Below are 12,705 nucleotides of genomic sequence, written 5' to 3'. Positions count from 1 at the left end.
AGCCCTTTACTCTCGCGAGAAAGGAAATACGACGTAAATACATCAGCCAAGATAATCCGTGTTGTATGCCGTTGAACAAATATAGTTTCCGATTTCTGATCAGTCTAAGATCAGATTAATTACATGCGCTATTGACTTCCAATAGTTTGCAATACCATAGATCATCTCAAGAATAAATAGCAAAAATATCAAGTACCATCAAGAAACGCATCGTTGTAAGATTTAGTTGTCCGAATGCTTTATAAGTTCGTGTATCTTTATCGTCAGTGAAGTCATCGATCGTTGTTACTTAAAATCAACGCTGACAATCTCCCGTGAAACAGGTAAGCACTGAACAATTCTACTCGGACGATGTTGACGCTCACTTAAGAATACTTGAATGTAGCCTGTCTTCCTGCATAGCACAATTCTTACTAATTGATATTATTAGCAAGCAAGACGCACCTAATTACGTATACGTATACGGAGCAGCAAAATCACCGAGCAAAATTTTCGACCAGAATGACGGTTCATTCGCCTATGAAAACGTGGAAGAATATTATGAATGACACCTATAAGTGAAATAACGGACGTTAAGCACCTATGAATCGACGTCTGCAAACTATTTTATCAGGAACAAATCAAAAGGTATACCAGACTGACTGGCCTTTTGTGATCAAAAGAAGCGTGCCATCCACGAATCATTTTCTTGGTGTTAGTGTAATTTGCTCTTCTTTAGCGAAACAACAGAAATTATAGGATCGATAATCGCGGATAGCTGCAGGAAGTGGTAGCTCGAGTTCCGTAGTGTTAATCGTTTTCTTATTCAGAGCAGGCGACTACCTCGCTACAGAAACTAAAATGCGGCCGGTAGTTTGCGGTAACTCACAAGTAAGGGTCCGACCCAGCCAACGGAAGGACCATCGCTCGTGCGTGGACCAGTGTAACGTAATAGAAATAGGGAGCACTTTATAAAGGTGTGCGGACAGTGAAATTCTGCTTTTTCGAATGAACGCCCTTCGATGTCAGATGTGCTCAGTTTTACAAAAGCATAACAAATGCATGTCATAATGTAGAAAAGAAACATTAATGCAATCTACTCTATGTAGTTTATCAGCTGAATTCAATTGGTCTTCTTGTGGCTCCCTCTCACATGCATCTCACCACTCTTGTGAAATCAGTTAGGCCAGCGTATGTAGATTTGTAAGACATTTTACTGTTTGATCAATGATTTCTTGTGATCTTGGACCACTGTACACCGCTAAAGGAGTGTTCAATTATTATTGCCGGGGAGGGCCCACAATTTCTTCATGTACCTCGGTCAAAATAATGAGGCCCACTGCCCACTCTAAGACACTGTCTTGAACCTCTGAGAAGATCAAGGAAATTTGATGACCACCCTGCTGAATGCCAATTTCCAGGAAAATTTGATGTTTGATATTTCAATACTTTCTTCTCCGTTTAAAAGCTACCTTTACAGTAACTCTATCGGGTATTTCAATACGCTGTGCAAATACGCTGTGCAAACTACAGCTAGAAAGTGTTGCTGACACATGCAACAAAACCTGAAAAACAGTTTATGTCATTGAAAAATAAATCACACACATATAAACGTTTGGTGGAATCTTCAAGACACTCTAGACATATGCATTATTTACTCGTATTCAAATCCCCCAACCCCTAAAAGTAAAGCCTATATAAAATGGTGTCGCCGACACGCACTGCACCCCAGGGGTCAATTTAAGGCAGAATGCACCTTGGGGACAGATATTCGGACATCCAATATTTCACGATTCTTTTCTGATTTACGAATCTCAATTTTTGTACGATTATTCTGATCTACCACTTAAGGGAGCTCATTTGAAGCCTCTTGGAGTAACAAAAAAATTACCTTCTTACTTTAGCGAAAATCGAAAATTTTATTTTATTCCATGGAGTTAATACAGGTATGGCGGCCACTTTGAATCACAAAGTTAGTTAACCTGTTTCTCTAGTAATTATTTTTGCACGGGCCCTCTGATTTTTAGGGGCCCAGGGTTATTGGGCCTTGGGGCCTTTTTTACAGGAATTCAACTTTTTTCTTCTTCTTCCATAACCTTTTTGCGGGTGTAGAACTAAAAACCCACTCTATATACTTGTTTCAAACTTATAGGGCTTACTGGGCCTTATGAGTAGTTCAAGTTGTGCACCTGACCCTACGAGTACGGGTCACGTTACCCGGCTGTCATCTTTGATTGAAACATTGTTTTCTCACTAATTTGCATCAAATGTGACCGATTAAAAACTGTTTAGACACTTTTTTGGGCAAATTACCAAAATGTTTTCACAAAATTTCAAGCTCATTGACCTTGTGGTTTTGATAATATTTCCAAGTCATTTAATCAACATGTTCCATGGCTGATTAATTAGGCAAAATCATTTATCTCAGAAACTACAAGTGCTACAGATTTAACGAGCCATTACCAACATTTTTGACAACTTTTGGATGACCTTGAATGACCTGTGCCCTACTTCAGTGCATCTCATCAACTACAGGGGCTACAGGTTTTGTTTCTTGCTGTTTTTGTAAACGACTTTGTCGTTGTCCTACTCGAAAATCTTTCGAACAAATACTCATTTTCACATAATTAAGATAGAACTTTGATATTATTTACAGTGGTTCATATATTGCCATATGCATGGCAGTCATAGAATCTGGCAAACCCATAAAGGGTTGGCTTCATACAATGAAATACTAAAACACTTAATCCAATAACAATAACAAATGCTCGACAATTTTGTAGATTAATCAACTGTCGCCCAAGATCATAGACAACCGATGTTCTCATTCAGAGGAAAAGGCTTTCCATTGATTGCAATGCCTGAGGTTTGATGAAGCACTTTTCTTTAAGTTCTTTTATATGTTTAAGTCACCTATTAACGTGGAGAAAACACGGATGAAGGAATCAAAAATGATATCATTCAAATCCGATATTTGCTCAACCTCTACTTATAGTTTGCCTGGATTTGTGTGCGTGTACTTTCTTTATGATTGCCCTCTTCAGTTATTTTTGTAAGCATGCATATCTGCCTCGTCCGTGTGCTCACTAATCGATTTGTGTATTTTTCATATGTTTCTGTTCTTGATCTAATGGCTACTCCAGGAAAAGAACAAGAAGAATGCAGTTCGTGCTGTTTATGCTGGTTGTTGCAGTTGGTACGCGCAAGTCATATGGTCAGTATTTCTAAAGTTGTATAAAATGTGTCAGGTTTCTATCTGCAACCAGCAGTTGCTTTTTTACCTCAACGTATATGTACTAAATTTTGTAAAAGAAATTTTCGGATGCATGCTTATGATATGCTGTTTTTATGATAATTCATTGATTTTATAATTTTCTCTGCTTTTTAAAGCAATTGTAGTCGAATTGAGACGTGGAGTTCTTCTGCGCGTGCTGGTACGAGAGAAATGCAAGAAGAGCAATATTTATAATATTGTTTTTTCTTCCCGAAAAGTCATATGAATAAAGTAAATACACGACATGTAAGAAAACAAAGTTCATATGAAAAAAATCAAGTCAGCATCGTCAGTGTTGCTGCGTTCCCACTGAAAAACTCGCCCGTACACTTACTGCTTGAATATTCTTTTAATGCCTTTATCACATATCCCGACTATGAAAGTGGACAGAACGCTAAAGATAGGTTTTTTTCTGTACGATGTGTACGGTTCAGTACAACGATTGATGTGTCTTACACTGAACGTGTTCTGTACGTGAGAACAGTGGACGTCGTATTGGGTTCAATTGTTGCAAAATCTATCGCCAGAAACGTTTTTCTAATCACCCAAGCACGTTGTAAATCCAAGCTATTCTGAAATTCACTGTAAGGTGTAAATCGAAATACCCCTCTCAATGATGCATCTGTACAAATCCAACTTTTTACGTCATCATATTTACTTTCATATTTATGTGTTCAAATATCAATTTACTTTAGGGAGCCTTAAGTAATTACAGGGGGGTGGGCCAGGGGAATTTGGGGGAGGGTCACTTTTTAGAAAACAGTTCAAAGGGGAGGGTCACTTTTTATAAACCTATCTTGGGGAGGATCACTTTTGACAGAAGCTGATTTTATGGCTAAAACTTTGATTGTCCATGTGATATTTGACTGAATAGGAAATCACCAACGAAATATGTACGCATTATAGACCGCCATGCATAGGGAATTGACATTTCAGTGAAATTCCAAAATCAAATTTCTTACACAACAATGGACTTGTAACCACTCTAGTCTAATCAAGAACAATAATTTGAATAATCAAGCACTGATACATAAATGCACAGATTTATCTAAGTTTGTACTGAAAAAAAGTTATTCATAGTTTCATCATAGACCGCCATGCATAGTGAATTGACATTTCAGTGAAATTCCAAAATCAAATTTCTTACACAACCATAGACTTGTAACCACTCTAGTCTAATCAAGAACATTAACATCAACAATGAAGAGTACACAGATGCAAAGATTTACCTATTTTTGTATTGGAAAAAATTATTCATAATTTTATCATAGACGCAATGAATAGTGAACCAACTTTTTAGATGAAATTCAGAAATCAATTTCTTGTACAGAAATGCACATTTTACTTCCCTATTCAAGCAAAGTACATTTAAATAATCAAACATATATAATATACAGATATAGCATGTTTTGTGGGGGTAAATTATCAATAATTTGCCTGATAGACTCCATGTAGTATGATTTGATATTTTTGGATGAAGCACTAAATCAGCCACATCTTGCCTTCTTATAGTTGCACAAAATAAGGTGACTCTCCCTCAAATGTATGAAATACCATATCTCTTCAAAAATTCTTGCGTGATAAATTGCGACTGTCCCTCCAAAACACCAGTCATCCCCTTTGTAATTTGTCCCTAACATAACAATTTAACCAATTGTTATGTAAATTAGCTGATACTGTTTTAGTTATTCCTGGGGAGAATACCGCAGTGGTTGGCTGGGGGGGTCAAGTTTTAGAATGTCGGACAAGGGGGAGGGTCACATTTTAGACAGGAGGATAGGGGAGGGTCACATTTTACGGTACAGGTGTGCGCGAAATTCCCCGGCCCACCCCCACCCCCTGTAATTACTGAAGGCTCCCTTATTCCGCTACATTGACAATTAAACATTGTGGGAATTCTGATCAGTTCGGAGTCGGTATATACCAGTAACTTGTTATAGTGAATCACCTATCACGTGAAAATGATATTGCTAACTTTGGCTTGGATGCAGAAGAAATATGTTCTCTACGTAGTCTATTAAAGTATGCATACACTATTATTAATTTCTTGTGTACACAAACCAGAGATTTTATCGCTTTCTTGCATAAGTCGTATCATAGAAGAGAACATCTTCAACGACCAAAGCAACTCGACTACATGGCCATCATTCTATGGCGCATCTTCACACGTTTCCATGACACCTACTTTTGAAGGATTGTGTCCGTCGCGAGATTAGAAAATCAATGACCTCCTCTGTGTCTAAACATTATGAACATGCCTCAATTTCAGGTCAAAACAATGTCGCATTGGGTAAACCGGTCACTGGGATAAGACTGGAACAAGATACACTACACACCCTACCCTATCTCGTCGATGGGATACCTGACACATGTGCAGATTCAGGTCCACGTGTCGATCGACCTTCATTCAAGATTGATTTGGGACGAGATCGTTTCGTACAAGGAGTAAAACTAGTTTTTCCGAATGACTGTTAGCAGACTCTATCGAAGGTTGGCTGTAAGTATTCTGTAAGAACAGCACAATATCCACTGAAATAGACAGCACAAACGTTATCACCCTTTCTAAAAAATTTGTCAGTTTTACAAACTTCATCCCGCATATCAGAATTTAAATTACTTTTTCAGCTGACAAATATCATATTCATACATAAAGATGGTCTGTAGCAACAACGTCTACCAAAACAAAACACGATGTCACTTGTGTACTAGTAGAAAATGACCAGAGTAATATGTATTTTTCTTAAAAGGTTATTATGGAAACACGGTTATCAGTGTTAGTGATGAGCAGAATAGTGATGGTGAATTGTGTGTTAGAATACAAGATAACGTCTTTCAACCCAAGGGAGAGTTAATTTTGGACTGTGAAGCTGGCGCTGTCATGGGCAGATATATAACGTTGACAAAAGTTGGTGGCACTCGTGCAATTTACCTTTGTGAATTAGAGGTATACGGACAAGGCAAGTAAGATACAACTTTGTGTGTGTTTGTGGTATGTGCTTATAGGTAATAAGTAATGTGTGTATCGGGTGCAAACTGTAAATCTACGGTACTGACTTACCACACTAAGAATTCAGCGACCAAAGCAACCCGACTATTCATGGCCATCTCTATAAAGTTGGTTCAATAAGTCTGCACGTGTTGTGTCATTCTATGGAACATCCTTACACGTGTCCATGATGCCAGCCTTTGAAAAGTAAATTTGTCATCATAACATTAGAGGGTCAAAAGACTGAACGTGAGGTGCAATGCTTCCTATGACCTCAAATGTGTATAAAAAATACGAAAATGCAACTTTGACAATTTCAGGTCCAAACAATGTCGCATTGACTAAACCAGTCACTGGGATAAGTCTAGAACAAGGCACGCTACACACCCTACCCTATCTCATCGACGGGATACCTGACACATGTGCAGATTCAGGTCCAGCTGTGAACCGACCTTCATTTCAGATTGATTTGGGACAAGATCATCTAGTACAAGCAGTAAAACTAGTTTTTCCGAATGATTGTACGCAGACTCTATCGAAGGGTGGCTGTAAGTATTCTGTACGAAGAGCACAATAACTACTGAAATAGACAGCACAAACTATTGTCACGCTTCACTACAAATTTGTAATTTTTACAAACTACATCCCGCATATCAAAATGTAAATAACTTTGCCAGCTGACAAATATCATATTCATACATAAAGATGGTCTGTAGCAACAACGTCTACCAAAACAAAACACGATGTCATTTTGTAGAAATTGACCAGAGTGATATGTATTTTCTTAAAAGGTTTTTATGGAAACACGGTTATCAGTGTTAGTGATGAGCAGAATAGTGATGGTGAATTGTGTGTTAGAATACAAGATAACGTCTTTCAACCCAAGGGAGAGTTAATTTTGGACTGTGAAGCTGGCGCTGTCATGGGCAGATATATAACGCTGACAAAAGTTGGTGCCACTCGTGCAATTTACCTTTGTGAATTAGAGGTATACGGACAAGGCAAGTAAGATATAGCTTCTGTTTGTGTGTGTGGTATGTGCTCGTAGGTAATCAGTAATGTCTCTATCGGATGCAAACTCTACATTTACGGTACTTACTTACCTCACAAAGAAATCAGCGACCAAAGCAATCCGACTATACATGGCAATCTCTATATTAAAGTCGGTTCTAACCTTGCTAAGGGACGCACCATTAGATCTTTGGAGAGGGTGGTCAAAAACAGAAAAAAAATATTTTCAGAGCAGAAAGTTATAAAAAAATTCTTTGAACTAGTTTGCAAAATAAAATAAAAAATAAATAAGAATACAAATGCGTAAAAAAAATCTGCAAAGGTCTTAAAAGATCTTGATTTTTTTTTAGATTTTACCAACAGAAAGCAACTTTCTGTATTTTAGGTACATCCTCCAGGCACATTTTTATCTCCGCTGTCAGTGACGCGGAGCTTATCAAATAGGTTGATTTTCCGTCGTCCGTCGTCGTCCGTCGTCCGTCAACAATTGCCTTCTCCTCTGAAACCGCAAGTCCTATTGCTTTGAAATTTTATATGCAGTTCACTTGGGGTGACTTCACTTGACTTTGTTAAAATCGTGGTGAAATTTACATATTTGTATTTTAGGGCATTTTTGGTGTTTTTGGTAAAGAAATCTTCTTCTCTGAAACCGCTTGTCCGATTGCTTTGAAATTTGATATTCACTTTACTAAGGGTGGCTTCAGTCAGATTTTTTAATTCGTGGTGAAATTTGGATATTTGTATTTTCAAGGCAATTTTTGTCACTTTTGGTAATAAATCTTTAAAAATCTACTTCTTCAAAAATACTAGTCAGATAGCTTTGATATTTGGTACATATGTCCCAATGGATGAATTTTTTCAGATTTATCCAAATTGTGCAGTAATATGCAAAATTTGCATTTTTAAGGCAATTTTTGCCAGTTTTGGTCAAAAAATGTATTTCTCAAAAAGTACTGGTTTGATAGTTTTGAAATTTGGTATACAGGTTTGTATAGATGAACTAAGTAATATATATTGAATTTCTGATCAAATCTGTAATTTTGTATTTTGGGGGCAATTTTTGCCATTTTTGGTCAAAAAATGTGTATTTCTAAAACTACTCATCTGATAGCTTTGCAATTTGATATAAAGTTTCCTACAGATGATTTAAATTATATTTATTGAAAGTATGATGAAATCATCAATTTTGTATTTTTGGGGCAATTTTTGCCATTTTTGGTCAAAAAAATGTGTATTTCTAAAACTACTCATCTGATAGCTTTGCAATTTAGTATACAGGTTCCTACAGATCACCTTAATCATATTTATTGAAATTACGATGAAATCTGCAATTTTGTAATTTTGGGGCAATTTTTGACATTTTTGGTCAATAAATGTGTTTCTCTAAAAGTACTGGTCTGACAGCTTTGAAATTTGGTATGCAGGTTTCTACAGAAGAGCTTAGTAATATATATTGAAAATATGTTGAAATCTGTAATTTTGTAGTTTTGGGGCAATTTTTGCCATTTTTGGTCAAAAAATGTGTATTTCCAAAACTACTTATCTGAAAGCTTTGAAATTTGGTATACAGGTTTCTATAGATGAACTAAATGATACTTATTGAAAGTATGATGAAATCTGCAATTTTGTATTTTTGGGGCAATTTTTTCAATTTTTGGTCAAAAAATGTGTTTCTCAAAAAGTACTGGTCTAACAGCTTTGAAATTTGGTGTACAGGTTTCTATAGATGAACTAAATTTGATCTTTTGAAATTATGATGAAATCTGCAATTGTTATTTTTGGGGGCAATTGTTGCCATTTTTGGTCAGAAAATTTTATTCTCAAAAAACTACTCATCAGATAGCTTTGGTTGACATGTAGGGATTATCCGATATGACATATTCAAAGTATGATGAAATCTTCAATTGTGTATTTTTGCAGCTATTTTAGCCACTTTTCTGGCCAATGCATTGAGCTATCAAAGATTTCCACCCTCTTCATCAACATGTGTCAAAAATAGTTATTCTCTACATAAACACAGCGGAGCTATATCGGCCGCTAGATCGCTTTTTTATTTTAATTTATACATTTAGAGTGACTGTATCCCTTATACTGGAAGTTTTGATTATCTTATCTTTTCAGGACTTTTGTATTCTGATCACTTGAAAATCATAGAATTATATAGCCTGTTTTCTACTTGTTTCCTGCGTACAAACCAAGCAGGTACACTGGGTAAAACATTGAAACTATGGTATGGTTGTAAAGACAGAAAGTTATATTTGCCTTTTAAGATCAAGGTGAACAGATGCAGGCCACATCAGGTTCATTTGGGGGGGGGGGGTGAACAAGTAGAAACACGTCAATAATGATAAAACAACATATCAAGTCATTATGTATTATTTTGCTTTTAAACAGGCATTTTCAATTTTTTAACCTCAAAAAACAGCCTTAAAAACAACAGCAACACATTTTTTAACATTTAACAATACACTACGTAGAATGCCATCTATACAACAAATCCCAACACAAAAACACACGAACTTTGAAGGTTCTCTATAGCAAATATTGAATAAATCTGCATGAATAATCGTTTGTGTGTAGCAAATGCTGAATGACAATTATCTGAAAAATTTTTCCATCACAAAAAAAGAGCATGATTTGAAAAAATCTTAAGGGACTTATGTAGCAAATTTCAAAGATTTTGGACAAGCCCTTTCAGTGAATACGGATTTTTTTACCATAAACGGCATAAATTGCCCTCAAAAGACGAATATTGAAATTTCACAACATCTATACACATCCAATCAATCTGGACATGCTGCTACAGAGAAATAGATGCTTTGATCAAAAAAGGGCAAAAATTGCCCTAAAAACCCAAATATGCAATTTCACTATATTTTGCAAACAGCTTCTCAGCTTGTCAAAATCAATTGTAAATCATGAGATATGCATGATGTTTGCTGGGGTGAATGTACGCATTTCACCATGCAGTAGAAAGGGAAGCCAGGAAACCCAAACAGTCAATTTTCAAAACTACTGAAAGCTACTGAGGACCAAGAAGACCATGTTTCTTAGGAAGATGTGTAATCTGAAAAAAATACTCCCCAAGTGCCACCAAATGACATCATTTTAATCTCTATTTTTCAAAAGCTCCAACGGCAGGAGGGGGGACACACCCCTCCTGACCTCCCCCAACGACCGCTTACGCGGTCGCTTGTGGTACTTCGCACCACACCTGATGGACAGATGGACTGCCATTGGTTGTGCAAAAATCAGATTCCACTTCTTCATTTCCTTCTGTTCCAGTATAAGGCAGTACTCTTGGACATTCAGTGCGCTAGATGATCTGCAACATTTCGCGAAATCTATCAGCAATATAAATCACCAGGTCATATGTATGTTGGGTTTACAGCACACAATCTTATTTGCGCTTGCGCTAGTGATATGGATGTACATTGTATCCTCAGACAGCGTTGATCTAAAATAATTATATATATGAAAATTTACTCAGAAAAAAAAATTTGAACAGCTTTTCTCATTTGGAAATTAAATTTTTTAGAAATTTTCAATTGCCCCTCCCAAGATCTAATGGTCCATCCCTAAGAAAGTGCGTTTTTGACAGTGACTATTCCGCACAGCTAATGAAGGACAGTCACACGTACTTTAACACTGACACACAACCTACACAAATTCAACAGTAAGTAAGATATAACTTTCTTTATATGTGCACTGGATGTGCAAATATTGCAAACGTACAGCAGTATAAACGTCAATTGTTGAACAATGTTAGTGATAAATTATGTCTTTAAAGTAATTTTACGGAAAGTTGTGAAGTTATTATATCTCTTATGTGTGTTTTATACATCTCTATAATAATCATACTGTCTGATGATGACAGAGATAATTAATTTTTAATTGACGTATGGATTGATAGATGAATTTATGGATGAATGGATGGATGGATGGATCAATTAATGAATGGATGCATGCATTGAGTGGGTGGGTGGATGCATCCATGCATGCATTGACGAATGGATTTATAGGTGTATTGATTTTATTATTAGCGTACGTATGTGTTATACTATTTGTAAGTGCCGGAATGTTAATGACCTACAGTATAGTAGCAACTTCCACGTTACATATGTTCTCTCACACAGGCACAGGTATCAACAGTGGCTGTTGGAGGGACGATCTACGATGTGGTCCGGGCTTTCCTCTCCCAAACGGGAGTCCTGCAGAATGCGACCCGGATAGTATCTACCCCTGCTGTTCCGCAGCCGGATGGTGTGGAAATACTGCGGCTCACTGCACATGCGACTCTTGCCGCGATTTCAGAAGTGAGTAAATTCATACTTTCTATAATGGACAGCACGGTTGCCTGCTATACGTATTTTCACCCTGTAGCGTTGACGTGGCGTATGCATGACTACAAACCAGTCGACATGAAAGATAAATACGTGATGTAAATGGATGAACTGCATGTTACTGTGTAGATGTAATGGATGATGTGATCTCGTAAATTAAAACTAAAATAGATGAGCTGAATCGTACAGATTAGGCTTTTCCACGCCTGCGTTAAGATTGCTAGTCGTGTATACTTAATGCGCTGTATAAAATGCGTTATACATATTCTGTGACATTCCGTGTGGATCAGGGCTCCTGTCAAGCGACACATATCGAACTGGACTGACCGTCAAAGGCCTATATGGCAAAAGCGGCTGTCGACCGTCTTATAGTATTAATCATGTTTTCTTAATTCAGAACTGTGATCGAATGAGAAGAGTAAAAGACGAATATGAAGATTTCTCCTCTTCTAGTGGTCACCTTTAGTTGACATTACTCCTTGTTTAATGGCATGCCTTTGAGACAGTCTATTATTAACACTCGTCATTATCATTGACTCTCTGTATTTCAAATAAAGGTGTAAAGCAATGAAAAGTTCTCTGATCAATTTTATTGGCACGTTTGATATGGTCGCTGAGGCTACCAAGCTTGGGTAAATAACAAACAGGCTTTGAAAGGAAATAATCCGACTTCAAATCTGTGAACCGACAAAATATAAAATCTCGACATAGAACTTGACATGGGACGTGAGTTTAGTTGCCAGAACTAATGAGACGTGTCAGCGGTGAACGGTAATTACACCGAGAATTCCGTGTGCTGCTGCTCGTAAAAATCTTTGATACAGAAAGTGAAATCACCGTACCTTTATATGCACTGTGGTAAACTATATCCTGTCGGAACTGCTTTATTTTTTGCAATGAATGAAATTGAGTAAATAAGCTCAGGCGCTTCAAATAGAATTCTTTGTTTGCCGTCAGCATGCTGGTAGGTTTTCAGAGAAACTAAGAAAACAAACACAATGTTAACACTATTACAAATAAAAACATTATTTTTCCTGAAACCAAATAAAAAATGTGCTTCTGTTATTACACTTGAGTTTTTTGTCTTTTTTTTTGCCTGGCTGGCTGGTAGG

At 36.9% G+C, this 12,705-nt stretch overlaps 1 protein-coding gene across 1 annotated transcript; it reads left to right on the top strand.

Annotated features, from left to right (window-relative positions):
* Positions 1-268: 268 nt before the first annotated feature.
* LOC139146131 (uncharacterized) lies at positions 269-12,163 on the top strand. The gene is made up of 8 exons (XM_070717559.1): positions 269-323; positions 3,123-3,193; positions 5,523-5,750; positions 6,001-6,210; positions 6,560-6,787; positions 7,031-7,240; positions 11,387-11,566; positions 11,991-12,163. The coding sequence occupies exons 4-8, from the start codon at positions 6,132-6,134 to the stop codon at positions 11,996-11,998; spliced, it is 705 nt and encodes a 234-aa protein (XP_070573660.1). The 5' UTR covers positions 269-323; positions 3,123-3,193; positions 5,523-5,750; positions 6,001-6,131; the 3' UTR covers positions 11,999-12,163.
* Positions 12,164-12,705: the final 542 nt, after the last annotated feature.

This window comes from Ptychodera flava, chromosome 12, assembly GCF_041260155.1.
Source record: "Ptychodera flava strain L36383 chromosome 12, AS_Pfla_20210202, whole genome shotgun sequence".
In the NCBI taxonomy this organism is placed as follows: domain Eukaryota; kingdom Metazoa; phylum Hemichordata; class Enteropneusta; family Ptychoderidae; genus Ptychodera; species Ptychodera flava.
The sequence above is the reverse complement of the archived record's forward strand: the minus strand, read 5'-3'. Positions and strand labels throughout refer to the sequence as shown.